At 38.4% G+C, this 16,033-nt stretch overlaps 1 protein-coding gene across 2 annotated transcripts; it reads right to left on the reverse strand.

The window, feature by feature from the left end:
- Positions 1 to 930: 930 nt before the first annotated feature.
- On the reverse strand, positions 931 to 13,363 carry LOC109069574 (gastrula zinc finger protein XlCGF8.2DB-like). Of its 2 annotated transcripts, XM_042722868.1 has the most exons (4): positions 13,171 to 13,363; positions 5,744 to 5,770; positions 5,334 to 5,485; positions 931 to 2,378 (listed from the first exon to the last, which is right to left on the reverse strand). In XM_042722868.1, exons 3-4 carry the CDS (start codon positions 5,413 to 5,415, stop codon positions 1,585 to 1,587), a joined length of 876 nt encoding a protein of 291 aa, XP_042578802.1. In that variant the 5' UTR covers positions 5,416 to 5,485; positions 5,744 to 5,770; positions 13,171 to 13,363; the 3' UTR covers positions 931 to 1,584. The 2 variants fall into 2 exon arrangements, with proteins under 2 accessions (XP_042578802.1, XP_042578801.1); XM_042722867.1 differs by lacking the exon at positions 5,744 to 5,770.
- Between the last annotated feature and the right edge of the window lie 2,670 nt (positions 13,364 to 16,033).

Consider the following 16,033-nt stretch of genomic DNA (forward strand, 5'->3'; position numbering starts at 1 on the left):
GGCAGCGCCTTGGAACTTTAACTGAATACCCTTGACTTATATAATACAGAAATACTTTATTTGTATGGTTCTGTAATATCTGCGTCACATATTTCCTTGTGTGTCATGGTAGATCAGACTCTTATTATAGAATTTCATTACAGAAAAACTGTTTTGAACATGGTAATGGATTAACATAGCCTATAAATAACAGGCCGGATGTACAATAGGGATGGCTCGATACCATAATTTTGGCTTCGGTACGATACCAGAAAGTAATACCTCAGTATCAATACTAAAGCGATACCATAGGTGGAAAAAAAAGTGAATGATCATCATATATAGTACTTTTTAATCTTGGTTAATATTAGGTATGTGTTCAATGCATAAAGTAATGTTAACATACTAAACATGTATTAGTAGCCTACATTTATCATTTATAAATAATTACTGACCTACATTAATTAGTGTTGTAATACTGTTAATGAATTATAACAAATTATTTTCTAAAGTGTTATTCTAAATCAAAATCACATTATTATTTCTCTCTCCCACTCCCTCAGATTTCAGACTCTGATAGTCAAAGAAAAAGCTTTATATATAAATCTCTCTCTCTCTCTCTCGCTGCTTCATGTTAGCGGTCGGCAATATGGCAGAAACTTTCCCTTTATATTATTGATATTAATATTAATATAGCAAAACTGTTAATTTGAATCAACTGGTTTCATTCAAATCAAATTAAAATTTGATTGTTTGAAATGCAAGTGCAAATATTATGTGGGCAAAATGTCACTGGTTCTTGCATGTTTGAGCTTTCGTGTTTACACATCTTATGTATGTGCACTGAGAAGTTGGGAATAAAAGTTAAAATTAAGTCTGAATTTATGAATGAAGCACTAACCTGTTGATCTCTTAATTCTCTGAAAAGATCAATATAAAAACTTCACAAATGCTTAGCAAGATTTGATGTGTTGCCTCCTGTGGTCAGTTATCATCTGTTGTGTATGCAAAGTAATCCCATGTTTCACTTCTACTGTTCTTTATTTATTAGTTTCGGGCGCGCTAATAGAGTTTTTATCTGTTTGATCCATGGCACTGTTCTTCAGGTTTACTGGTTTCGCATCAATTTGGGAAGCAGCAGCGAATGAAATACCAAATTGAGCAAAATTATGAAATCGTACCGTTTGAAATATAATAGATACTGGTATTTTCCAGTACCGGTATACTGCGCATCCCTAAAGTACAATAAACTTAAATTTTAACACCACTTTTTTTTTTTTTACCAAAGCAGATAATAGAATATATATTATGTCTATAGCCTATAAAACAGCTTCGTAAATAGGAAGATTTCAATACATGAGGATTCTGAATGGGATTTTTTTTAGCAAGCCATTAAATGACTTGAGACTCGACTTGGCCTAATGACCAAAGACTCGAGACTTGACTCAGACTCCAGTGATAAAGACTTCAGGCTTAACTAAAATTTATAAGCTACATGGCCACCTGTAGTGGAAAATCTACTCACCCTCCATTAAGAAAAAGTTCTAGTCTAGATCTAGTTCGCATATTCCCATATTTTAAATTTTTTGGTGACATCTAAATTGGTTATCTCCTAAAATGAATCTTCACGTGTTCATTAAGGGTTACTTTACGTCTGAAACTCTTTCCACACTGATCACATGTGAATGGCTTCTCTCCAGTGTGAATGTCCATGTGAGTCTTAAGAGATGCGTTTCGTGAGAAGCTCTTTCCACACAGTTTGCAGGTGTGAGGGTTTTCTCCAGTGTGAGTTCTCACGTGGGAATCAAGAGACGGTTTATATCTGAAACTCTTTCCACACTGAGAGCATGCGTAAGGCTCTTCTCCAGTGTGAACTCTCATATGAATCTTGAAGCTTACTTTATGAGCAAAACTTCTTCCACACTGCTGACATAAAAAACAGTCCTCTCTTGAGTGAATCCTCATGTGGGAATTAAGCATGTCTTTATGTGTGAAACTCTTTCCACACTGATCACATGTGAATGGCTTCTCTCCGGTGTGGATACCCATGTGTTTTTTAAGATTCCCTTTCTGAGTGAAACTGTTTCCACACTGTTGGCAGGTGAAACGCTTCTCTCCTGTGTGAATTCTCATGTGGCTTTTAAGGTTGCCTTTTTGACTGAAACTCTTTCCACATCGTTGACAGGTGTAAGGTTTCTCTCCCGTGTGAGTTCTCATGTGGATTTTAAGGTTTTGTTTGTGACTGAAACTCTTTCCACACTGATGGCAGGTGCAAAACCTGTAAGATTTCCTGTAAGGTTTCTTTTCAGTCTTTGTGGATTTTTTCCCAGTTATGAAATCATGGTATTCTTCTTCCATTTCATTCAGTTCTTGACTTTCTCCTTTCAGTGGCATCAGGTCTACAGTGAAAAGCATTAAAACAAATTTATGTTAACCCCATGTTGTAAAACTGACTAACACTGTTTTCCATTACAATGGTACTATACTGTGAGAAAAAAAAACATTATGGGAAATATTTGCCATTTCCTATGTGCTGCAGTATACTGTGAATAGTGTTGCATTTTAGTGTTTATTTAGAATCAATGGAAAAGAGCATGAATACAAAACACTACTGTAAACAACAAAATCCTCAATGTTAAATGAACATTCTTCAATGAAAAAGTGTTGCAGTTATTATAGAGAACGTTCCGGTTATGTATGTAACTCTCATTCCCTTAAGGAGGGAATGGAGACTTTGCATTGACACTGGCATATTGGGGTCTTACTTGGGAGCCCAATCACCTCTGTGTAGTACAAGAAACCGCCAATGAATATTGGCGAGTTGAATTTGCATATCAAGCCACGCTCCGTGCATACAAGTATATAAGATGGCAGGAATGCATCCATTCATTCAGGTTTATGCTGAGGAGCCGGAAGCTTGTTTCTGTCATTCTGTAAGTAGTTCCAGGTTGTGGCAAGAGGGACGTAATGTCTCCATTCCCTCTTTTAGGGAACAAGGGTTATATATGTTGGAGTTCCAAAGGAAATGCCACAACCACTGAAATGTTACGAGATTGCAAGATGCAGGTGCCGGTAAGCAGAAGTGTGCCTAGACAGATGCAATCAAAAACCATAACCTTCCCAATGCCCCAGGTAAGCCAGATAATCATTTGCACCTACTTTCAGACAGAGCAAGATGGCGCCAGTGTGTTTGGTTGGCCATCTGCTCTTTGGTCTGTTTGTTTTTTTATTTCTCTCAACTCAAAATATTTTTACTTTTTTTTTTGTTTATGACTGTCAAACGCTTTTGAATATAAGGGACTCTGTTAAGTTTTCATCAGATGCTGATTTGAAACATTTTCACTCAAATTTCCCCCCTCCTCTTTTGATGACAGTCCCGGCCTGTGAAAGCTGGCTGCCGTGGAACTTTCCTGGAAGAAAATCCAGGGGTGGGGCATTGCAGCTAAACTCAAATTAAGTTTAGTGCATCAACTGAAATCACACTATAGTTTGGATTGCCTTCAGCTCAGGCCTGGATGTGATCGCTTTGTTGTGCGGCGCTCTCTTGAGGTGCCTTATTAATGGATTTTATCTGTGCCCCAGGACGACAAGTTTTTAATACCTCCTCGCTGTTGGACTCCACGTCTTAAGGCTGGTTCACACGGCAGGATAATTAGGCCGATTTTAGCCCCGATTCACCCCTTCCGACAATCTTAGGATGCTCCGATTATCGTAAAATAATCTGATCAAATATTCCTGCCGTGTCTGGTGTGTTAAGACTGCTCTCCTCTGCTCGGAAGGACATCGGGACCGCTCCGATCTCAAATCGGGGATATCCAACATGTTGGATTTATTTGGCCCGATTTCTTCTCGTGTGTGGTGTCCCCCGAGGACAAACGATCACGCAGCCTGTGGACTGTGGCGTGTAGCCAATCAGAAAGCGAGGTGACGAGGCGGTGAGGAAGTACCGGGAAACAAAATCAAAACAGCCGGCGGCATGGCGCACCAGAAAGTCCGGTGGACGTCGGAGATGGAGGACCAACTCGTCGACATGTGGCAACACCGTGAATGTTTGTACAACATTTCGTGTAAAGAATATCATAACCAAAATGACAAGGAGAGGAACTGGGCAGAAATAGCTGCTGCACTTGAAATACCAGGTAATGTTTATCTACAGTAACGTTACCCATCGCTAGCATGACCATAACATTCCTTCATATAAATGTCTCGTGTTTGTTCATGTCAGTTGAAGAAGTGAAGACGCGGGCCACAACTCTAAGGGATTTTGCGAGATTTCCCGTCTGACATAGGAATGCTCGGGAGTCAAATCGGTTCATGTGTGATGTGTTGATTTTGCCGTGTGGCTGCACACCACACACTGTACGACCAAAACTGTTAGATCCGTGATTTTTTTTATCGCCGTGTGTGGGGTCTCTCATGTTTGGAAAATCGGCCGACAATTTTAAAATCGTCCCGTGTGAACCAGGCCTTAGTCGCAGAGGTGTGAATCTTTCAGTCGCTGTGCCATGCAGCATAGCCAGACTGCGATCCAGTGTTTCAAGAAGGTTCTGGTAAACGCTAGATCTCTTGTAAATAAGATATTTATTTTGCAAGACTTCATCACCTCAAACAAACTGGATTTTTTATTAGTGACTGAGACTTGGTTGAGTATGGGGGATACAAGCCCATATCATCATCCGGACCGAGAAGTCTTCAGTCAGGGAATTAAAAAGCTGGCAAAGGAGGATTCTTGGGAGGCGATCAGGTCTAACTGAGCTTCCCAAATAAATGTGACGTGAGTGTATAACCACGCAGTATGGTCCATCCAAATGAGCACATGCTTGCCCTGAAGCAGCAGTCAGAACTCGAGCAAAGTTAGCAACACCATCGTGAACTCGAGGCAATTTATATGCCACTGCAGATGAGGTCCTGTCCAGGAGCCAGGGGCAGCGTGCCTCTTGACCAATCTGAAGGCATTTGTTGTGACAACAATCTGCTTTGACACAAGCCCTAAGGGCCCTCCTTTGCTCCTAGAAAAGCAAAGTCTGGCCAAGGGCTAAATAAGTGGTGACAATCAGCAAAATGATCACCTGATGTGTGCCAAGCTAAGCAAGTTTATTTGCTTCAAGAACAGCAACATTATAACTCTGTGATGAGAACGGTCATGTAGCTTTTAAGTTGTGAAACAATTTAATTGACAAAATCATCAGAGCAACTTTGACAACACATTGAGTGTGTGTCTGCACTGTATGTGTGGTGTGTGTGTGTGTGTGTGTGTATGAGTGAGCAAGAGAGTATGTGATTTAAAAAAATACTTTTTAATTATGACACTCAGACATTCTTCAGAAATGTTTCGTTCAGCTTTCAGAACCAACCTATTTGTTCATCAGTTTCTTCTTGTTTGACTATGACTTCTTCAATCCTCATGTCTTCACTCTCCTCTTTAATAAACGCCATCTTTATAACAGTGTCACGTGGATCACAGTTGCTTCACCAGGAGTTTTTCTGTCTATGTGGACACTTTGTCCTGTTTAAGATGAGAATAATTAACAGAACATAATAATTAACAGAATTAGTTCAACAAGGGAGTCAGTCAGAGTGAGAATTAATGACCTTAAATTATCTGATTAGTCAAAAAACACTGAAAACTAGCGCTACAAATGGAAAATTTGCCAAACTTTTAATTATATATATGATCAGGGACAGATGGTTGTATCTTACTATGGACAATCATAATATGAGATTATATACACAGAAAAAAAGCACAGTGACCAGGAAAAAATACCTTAATTCATCATGATGCTTTTATAAGCTTGAGGGATGAAACAAGAGTTAAATTCAACAAGAAAAAGAAGAAAACAAAGGAGATTTCAGCCACTTTTGCTTGTGGATGAAATATTTTGCACATAAAATGAAGAAATTAGCAACATATTCAAGAGATAATGATTTTGGGTTTTCGTTAAAATAAAAATTCCTTTAAGGATAAAACTGTGGGACACATTAGTGGGGTTAAAAATTTAAGAACTTAAAGAGCAGGTAATATGTTTTTTCAAAGTGTCCTAATATTGTGTTGGAGTCCGCTACAACAGATTTAAATGGATCTAAGGTTCCGAAAACATTGTAATTTTCCTAAAATATACATTTATACATAAAGTCATTTGTCCATGATTTCGATTAGTTCGAAGCAGTTCTGAGCATAAGGTTGGTAAACCCCTCTGCCTTCTATAAGCCAACTCTGCTCTGATTGGTCAGCTGGCCAAGTCTGTTTTGATTGGTCTTTCCGTATCTATTCCGTGTCGGAAATGAAACGCCCATTTCGATAATTAATTTTTGGGTTAAAAGATGTAAAAAATAAAAAATAAAAATTGATATTACCTTATCAATTCGAGCCCGAGTCCGCAGATGATACAGATGCAGTCGCTCAAACTGAAACTCCATCGCAAACACAACTTGATCAGGACGTTTCTCAGTGGTAAGTTTAAACTTTATATGTGGTAATTTAACTTTACGTAATGTGACAGCAGTTTATTGCATTAATTATTATTATTTACTTATTTGTGTTAGAATGCCCAGTGAGGCTGAAAACCTGTGCTGTCATAAAGTACGACAGGTAGTACAATAACTTGCTGTATTTTTTGGGCTATTGATGACTATTATTAGTATTTAGAATGCCACATTTTATGAAGTATTATGTAAAACAATTTTTTTCATACATTTGTGTAACCTTAGATACATAGTATGTAGTAATGTTACCATTTAATAAAAGTATTTTTCCTTATTAGGTCATAGAAGAATGAAACCGATTCCAGTGCCTCCAGTATGCATGATACACCATCCAGGTTTTGAAGCAAGCTGTCTTAATCCATATACCCTACAGAACATCCATAACACATACAGGTGTTGGTCATATAATTAGAATATCATCATAAAGTTGATTTATTTCACTAATTCCATTCAAAAAGTGAAACTTGTATATTATATTCATTCATTACACAGAAACTGATATATTTAAAATGTTTATTTCTTTTAATTTTGATGTTTATAACTGACAACTAAGGAAAATCCCAAATTCAGTATCTCAGAAAATTAGAATATTGTGAAAAGGTTCAATATTGAAGACACCTGGTGCCACACTCTAATCAGCTAATTGACTCAAAACACCTGCAAAGGCCTTTAAATGGTCTCTCAGTCTAGTTCTGTAGGCTACACAATCATGGGGAAGACTGCTGACTTGACAGTTGTCCAAAAGACGACCATTGACACCTTGCACAAGGAGGGCAAGACACAAAAGGTCATTGCAAAAGAGGCTGGCTGTTCACAGAGCTCTGTGTCCAAGCACATTAATAGAGAGGCGAAGGGAAGGAAAAGATTAAAAAGAAAAAGTGTACAAGCAATAGGGATAACCGCACCCTGGAGAAGATTGTGAAACAAAACCCATTCAAAAATGTGGGGGAGATTCACAAAGAGTGGACTGCAGCTGGAGTCAGTGCTTCAATAACCACTACACAAAGACGTATGCAAGACATGAGTTTCAGCTGTCGCATTCCTTGTGTCAAGCCACTCTTGAACAACAGACAGTGTCAGAAGCATCTCGCCTGGGCTAAAGACAAAAAGGACTGGACTGCTGCTGACTGGTCCAAAGTTATGTTCTCTGGATGAAAGTAAATTTTGCATTTCCTTTGGAAATCAGGGTCCCAGAGTCTGGAGGAAGAGAGGAGAGGCACACAATCCACGTTTCTTGAGGTCCAGTGTAAAGTTTCCACAGTCAGTGATGGTTTGGGGTGCCATGTCATCTGCTGGTGTTGGTCCACTGTGTTTTCTGAGGTCCAAGGTCAACGCAGTCGTATACCAGGAAGTTTTAGAGCACTTCATGCTTCCTGATGCTGACCAACTTTTTGGAGATGCAGATTTCATTTTCCAACAGGACTTGGCACCTGCACACAGTACCAAAGCTACCAGTACCTGGTTTAAGGACCATGGTATCCCTGTTCTTAATTGGCCAGCAAACTCGCCTGACCTTAACCCCATAGAAAATCTATGGGGTATTGTGAAGAGGAAGATGCGATATGCCAGACCCAAGAATGCAGAAGAGCTGAAGGCCACTATCAGAGCAACCTGGGCTCTCATAGCACCTGAGCAGTGCCACAGACTGATCGACTCCATGCCACGCCGCATTGCTGCAGTAATTCAGGCAAAAAAGGAGCCCCAACTAAGTATTGAGTGCTGTACATGCTCATACTTTTCATGTTCATACTTTTCAGTTGGCCAAGATTTCTAAAAATCCTTTCTTTGTATTGGTCTTAAGTAATATTCTAATTTTCTGAGATACTGAATTTGGGATTTTCCTCAGTTGTCAGTTATAATCATAAAAATTAAAAGAAATAAACATTTGAAATATATCAGTCTGTGTGTAATGAATGAATATAATATAAAAGTTTCACTTTTTGAATAGAATTAGTGAAATAAATCAACTTTTTGATGATATTCTAATTATATGACCAGCACCTGTAGAAGCGACAGTGGACCATTAGAGAGAGAAGTTAGTTTGTATCATTAATTCATATGAAACATTGGAAATTAATGTAACAACTTTGTTACTTTACACTAATAAAATAGTAAAATTACTCATGAAATTTGAAATCCAAAAAACTTTATTTATAAACAAACAATATTTGTTATGTACAACTGTAAATGTCAACAGAATATTTATGTACACATGTATTTTTGGCTCATACACATTACATCTGTATGTGTTATAGGCAAATGCATCATCTGGCTTATCGCAGCTTTGTTAGCTGGTGCTTAGGTCGGCATGTGAGGGTCATCATTCCTTCCTGTGTTGTAACCCGGATATGCCTGGAGTTTCTGGATCAGGCTGGCCAGTATGTTGGCTTTCTACCACCACTCGGGAGACATGGCCGGCAGTTGTTTTCTCTTTAGAGGCTCTCTTAAATTCCGAAGCAATTGGGCATTTCCATTTAACTCCTCAACAAAAGGAGTGGGGTCTACAATGACCTCCTCGAACACAAGCCTCAGCAGGTCCTACACATAACCTGAAAAAGATCAAATAAATTATTGTATCATTATTTATTGTAATTTATTTAGGCATTAATACTGTTTAATAATTAAAAAAAGATATGATAACTTTCTGAATGTAGCATCTGTTTTTACTGGCCTTGCAGTGCATTCTCCTTTTTTGGATTTAGGAAACACCATTTTGTAAACAGCTTGCCCAGCTGAAGATGTAGCTTGTTGTCGATTCGCGTTCTCATTGTGATGGAACACTGCCAGGCACAATCTGCAAGAACATATTGGCTCATACATTGTAGGTACACCATAGGTTGTTTTTGTAATATATATATATATTTTTTTTACAATTATTACCTGCACAACATTCCCATGAAAGTGAACACTACGTTTTTCGGTGTGAACCTCAAGATCAAGCTGTGGAAAGCCTCTAACGATGTGTTTTTAAAAAAACATGCAGCAAACGAAAATAGGCAATTAATAGGTTAAAATGTGTTACTGTGAGTTTATCTAGCCTATGTTGTTAACTATTTACAAGTTTCGTGTGTATCCCATTTTTTTCCATTGCATCTGAAAATGACTTGAAACAAAAAAAGCTTTTGGCGCAGAACCTGCCTCCTGTGTTGCTCAGCTGTGGATGTTTGATATAAAGGTTGCTGTCCCATTTCATACAGGAACCGTTCATTTTAAAAACAATCAAATTATATTGTTAGTTTTATGCTAACATGCAATCAAGGTCTTCGGTTAATATACAAGTTACAAGTTCATTTAAGCTATTTCACATGCACTGTGACATTTTACCCATTTCAACTTATACATTCCTTGAGATTTTAAAGTCAGTTTAATAGTATTGAGATCCAAGTGAATCCTAGTATAAAAAACCCTGAAGGTCTATAAAACGTTAGTCAATAAAGCATTTTTTTTAAACAATGGCACTTAAAGTTTTAAACTAAAACATTATTTCAACCATATAGCCTGTGAATAAATAAAATGCATACTTTTCAATGAAAGAACACTGAGAGTGTAGGTTGCTTCTGGTGTTTGGATTTGTACTTCAGTATAATGAAGTCCAAGTTTAAGAATAGCCTACTCTATGTTTTTTGTTTGTTTGTTTGTTTTCAATTTATTTTTTTCTCTCTCTGTTTAACAGCATTAACTTACAATAAAATACGTCTTCCTTCAGGTAGACAATGTTTTCCTGCTGTGCTAAATATTGGGCTTATGATCAATAAGTAACTTGGAGCCCAAGATCCACAGACTGCACGATGAGCAAGAAATACTCCTTAAAGAGTTCTTGTCCTGTTTCATCAAGCCAGAGAAACTCGTAAGAAAGGGGAAGAACTTGTCGGGACCAAACATGAAGCTTCTTGATTTAAGGTCAACCGAAACCAATATGCCAGAGACTTTTATCGGATATGAGGCCACATCCATTCTCGAAAAGCTTGGAAAAAAACATCCCTTAGCAAAATTTTTCAATATGAAGGTATAGTATGTGTAGCTTGTTTACATAAATTTTGTTTGAAATAACTACACATTTCAAAAAACTTTTTTCTTTTTTAATATCAAAAGAAATACAGAAAGAATAAACTATGGTCTTGAACTAACCTCCATTTACTGTTTGTCTCTCTGTGTTACTCAAGCATTTGTCTTCATTATAACAGGTTATCCAAGCCTACACCAGATGTGCCATTGACCTGCAAGCAAAACTGCCTCTGGACAATCCAGTTCTGAGGACCCTGTCATGCTTGGACCCGAATGCCCGGGGAAGCCAGCACATCATTCCTCACCTAAAGAAACTGCTGGACATGCTTCCAGCTGTGAAGCTTACAGAAGAGGAGAAAGCTGGTTTTCAGCATGAAATATACAGGTGTGTAATTGTCAGTAATTGTTATACAGGTGTGTGTAATTGGCCTGGAAACAAAGATACAGTGGCGCCAAACCCCCTCACGAAAGAAGAAAGCCGCTGTTTACCACTGTGACGACGAGCGCTTATCAGGATCAACTAAACAGAATCTTTAAAATATGTCCAAGAGTTTTACACACCAGTCTGTTGTTGTGGCGACATTTCCACGCCCCGAAACGTGACACTGAATGAAACAAACTGTGATTGGTTGTTTGACATGTCGGTCAAGCGGCCTCAAGGGCGGGCCTTGGCCAATGAAAGCTGCAATTTTCTTTATTAAATTGTGTGAAAGCAAGTAAAGATGGCTCCCTTTAAAATCATTGAATTTGTCAATTAATTAAGCTCTTTTTTACATTGTGTGCACTTTGTTGATCATAATGAGAGAACTTGAGTTTAAACGTGAGGACATTTTATTAATCCGTCCATTCTTTAGAGTTTCAATGATTTAGCTAAATCCTGGCCAGGTTTAATTTATTAGTTTCTTGTTTTAGTTAAGCCTAAATAATGTGAGTGAAATTATTCAGTTCCTCCGTTTTACTAAAATAATGGAAATAATTTATAAAACAGGCAACAATTTTTTCATCAGTGTACAGACATATCTTTTTCCCAAGAAGTTATGTCAAAATAAAGGACAGGTAACAAATAACAAAGTATGTGCGTGTTTCATTCATTCTAAGAAACAAACGTAACTTATTAAGTAGGCTACTAAATTTTCATCTGAAAATATTAAATATTTTAACTACAGTGTTTTTCTTTCATTTTCCCTGACTGCAGCCGGCAAATGTAACACACCAGCGAGGCAAAACTGATGGCTATTTACGAAAAAGTGCTTTGATGTGTTTGTTTGATAACTTGTGGTTAAAGCGCCACAACACGGTAGAAAGCACACTCTGGTTGGCCACCTACTGTAGGTTGGCATGTGAGGGACATCATTCCTTCCTGTGTTGAAAACCCAGATACGCCTGGAGTTTAATAATTATTACCTGCACAACATTCCCATGAAAGTGAACACTATGTTTTTCGGTGTGAACCTCAAGATCAAGCTTCTCCATGTCTTTAAGAATCCTTCTTGTTGCAGAGAATTTTCTGTACTTTGTAGAGAGCCAGTGACCCTATATTGTCATTAAATAGCAGTAATGTAAATGACATGCTTGTAATGGTATACTAACGAATGCGTTCAGTAATGATTATCACTGGAGGAGTAGTACGACATACTAATACATGACTCGTGTTTGATAAAATACAATAACTTCTCTAAATACCTGGTTGAAACCATTTCTTCGCATCGTTTGTGGAGGGTCAGTCTGACACTTCACCTCCACAGACATGCCTGCATCTGAGTCCTGTTGTGCTCTAAATGAACAAGACAACAAATCAATTTACAACCAAAACCCAACTAAAGTCGTGCACTTTTACACAAAACAATAATATAGTGCTACAATCCTTTCTTAAAGTAATGCATAAGTTTAACACTTATGCAAGCGACTCGTGCTCACAGCGAAAGTTTAGCTGATAAACTGTATGTATTTCACCAAACAATCATGGAGGATATGTTCGCAATGTGACTGATGAAACAATACAGTTTGAAAACTGAAAATATGTCTACGTTTTTTATTATTGCACGAAGTAATCAGAACAACGACAGTCTACATTAATCTACCTGCACTAGGTAAACATCACATATTAGCACTAAGTGTGCACAGAGCTTATTAATCATACTTACAGGTAGTGGTTTGGAGACGCTTGTTGGTCCAAATAAAGACTTATCTTTCATGGACAACCCGCGATGAACTCTCCAAAATTAGAAAAACAGTCCGTGGTAAAATGAGGAGCGCACAACACAAGGTTCTCATTGTACGGCAAAACATCAGCATCCTTAGGCAATGAAAACAAAACAAACTGCGTCTCCTTAAACATGATGTAAACACACTAATAGCGGAAGTGTTTGTGCGCAGGCGGGGTTTATGCTAATGTGTTGCCTAGTGACGTACACCGGTAACAGGCAGAGATTCGAACCTATAACGACTCGTTCAGACGATTCAGAACCGACTCTGTCTTCTGAGAGACTATATCTTTATTTATCGTGCACTCTTTTGATTAACAACTGTGCAGACTGTTTACATTGAGGGACAGCTACATTACAAACTTTAAATAAGATATTTTTCGAAAGCCCATATGACCTGCTCTTTAAATCAACCCAAAATGTGTTGTCACAGTAAAAGGCCAGCTGGTTCCTCAACAAGAGCACGAAATGAGCACGTTTCATCACTCAAGATACTCACAGATAGATGAATTAAACCTGTCGCTCGTGTCTCTTCAGGTGTTGCGCTTGTCATGACGTCACATGATAACGTCAGCATCGCGTGCATACTCAACGAGACTCGGCTGTGGAGTACGTAACTCTTTTAGCGCTCGTGAAATTAAGTGCCTACTCAGAGAGAATGCGGTTTCGGACGCAGCCCGACAACATCTCGTTTTGACATCTCGCGTGGTTCTGTGTGATTTGGACAACCTCAAGTCACGCCCTCTCTTATTCGAGCGAGCGGTGATTCGAGCGATTCAACTGAATCATTTGGCGAATCAATTGATTCGGACATTCAGCTGACTCACAACAGAAGTAGGAGCGCGACACAGCCTTGTGACGTCACACCGACGGGCCAAAATAAAAGTCCTGTTCATAAGTCAATAAACGTGCATAGAAATTCACACAAACAAAGACTCATGATAAAACATGTCAGCCTGTATTTATTTATTTTGAATTAATTCTTGGTGAAATATTTAAATTATTTTTGTCCAATGATGTGCTGAAAGGAATTGCCAATGAAAGACTGTGTAGCACATTTAAAAATGTGGTTTTCCACGCTCCTTGTTCATTTCAGGTGTTATGGTATTTATTTATTTTGTAATTACATTTCAATTTGATGGAAATTTACTACAAAACTGACAAAAAAACAAAATATTTTTTGAAGGTGCTTGGCAGGATGCCTGAGACAGAAGTGTACTTTATAAGCAGGAGAAGGAACACAGCAAACTACAGCCTAAAATAAACCAACAAACAGCTCTCACTTTCTCATTCTTTCTAGAGTGAAATCAACGACCCAAAGCTGCTCAAGATGAAAAAAGAGGAGACAGCGCGAGGTAAACAGGTGACAGACCAATGAAGAAAACTCTTCTGAGAGGACGAGCGCAAGAGAGGGATTCAGTCCAAATACACGGCTTGAATCAGAATTACTACAACAACACATCCATCCATTCATTCTGTGGTGGGAGACACTTTTTAATGTTTCTAATATTTCCACATATTATGTAAATGCTGTGATGAATACTTGAAAGAAGACAGCATGTGGATGCAACGACAGAGTCCCAAGATGCTGTTATTATTCAAATAAAACACCCTGATGGGGACCTGAGGAGAAGGAAATCACTTATCTCTCAGCGTTTTCACTCAGATATCTTCTGTACCATATATATATATACAAGACTGTTAAAAAGAATATATATATATATATATATTGTACCAGTGTTTGCAAGACTGTTAAAAAGAGTCAGTTCTGATATCATAAAAATGCTGTTTCACCTCAAAGGACCTGGTTGCATTTGTGGGGTGTGAAGACAGTGCTTCTCAGGTGTTTTCACTGCAGGCAGCAATATCGTGTACACAGCTTCAGAGCACCTTACAGGCAGTATTACGCTCCGACGACGAGAGCTTCACAAGGCGCAGGAACAGCTCAGTCTACCTCAAACTAAGATAGTAACTATGCTAGGATTGCAGGAACAACTCCCTGCAATCAAATGGGTTTTTGCTGATGACAAGAGCCATCGCACACTCCAAACCTAACTTGGCATGAGATTGCTGTACTAGAGGCTGTCAAAGATGGGTGGAAGTCTGCCGCTGAGTTTACTGAATACACGATACTCACAATACTGTTGTTTATTAGCACTACTGTCTACTACACAGGCTTCTCTTTCAACAAGGGTTGAAAAAAAAAAAAGTTTCTAGGGCCAGTGCATCCCACAATGCTACAGTGGGATGTAATATATTGGACGGATTGACCAATTCTTGCTATTAACAAACCGTTAACTACGACTTTTGCTTCAATAAACTCCCAATTTGCAGTAAGGTTAGTAACGTAGTTCTTAAGTTTAGGTATATGGTATAGGTATATGGTTATGCAGAATATGTGCTTTATAAGCACTAATAAATAGCCAATATGCTTATAATAGACATGCTAATAAGTAAATAATTAATAGTGAGAATTGGTTCCTATACTAGAGTTACCAAACCTTCACCAGAATGACGGATCGAAATCTTGTACATAACTACATTCTGCCTTCCGTGCTGCATGAATGGTGATCATACCAGACCGACCTGCTTGAGGGACTAAAACAGAGTGAAACTGTGATATGATGATATAAGAGTCGACAGTCCATTGCACAAAGTATGGCTCATACTCCATGATGCATCTCAGCACAAACAAAATTGTTGATGTCCAGCTCGTACAGGTAAATAGATGCTAAAACCTAGAAAATGCACTCAGCAGAGCCCGACCTCCACCAAGTAGATCTGGTATTTGCCAGGGAAACTCTTGGGACATTTTGAGTAATTAAATTCCAGAGTTTTGAAGTCTGTACTTAAATAAATGTTGTGTCTGTTTATGATCCTCAGAGCAATGAAGTAGGAAGCAGTGTCTGAATAGAAAAGGATGGGCATATTCAGAGTATGAAATTTCTTGAAAGAGCTGGTGTCAAAGCAGATTCCTTGGTGACAGACCGACACACCCATGTTCAAAAGTTTGTCTGGGAACAGATACCAGACACTGATCACATTTAGGATGTATGGCATTTATGTAAATGTAGGATAATTTTGAAAATGTAGTTTATAGATTATTTGTAGCATAGCTAATCCTGTGCCACATTAACACCTTCTGTAGAACCAAAGTATTACATATTTTTAAACTGTTCCAAGATGGTGGATGCCATCTTCAAGGAGAAGGACCGCAATAAGACCTAGAAAGTACTGCGCATGTGCAGTCACGTAGAATGGCGTATGACACGCAGAACGAGCTGTTCTTCCTGGGAAATAAAGTGTCATAAACGAGTGTCCAGTCAAGACTATCATCAACAGACGACACCAACAGTTTTTGG

This window comes from Cyprinus carpio, chromosome B4 (assembly GCF_018340385.1).
Source record: "Cyprinus carpio isolate SPL01 chromosome B4, ASM1834038v1, whole genome shotgun sequence".
NCBI lineage: Eukaryota > Metazoa > Chordata > Actinopteri > Cypriniformes > Cyprinidae > Cyprinus > Cyprinus carpio.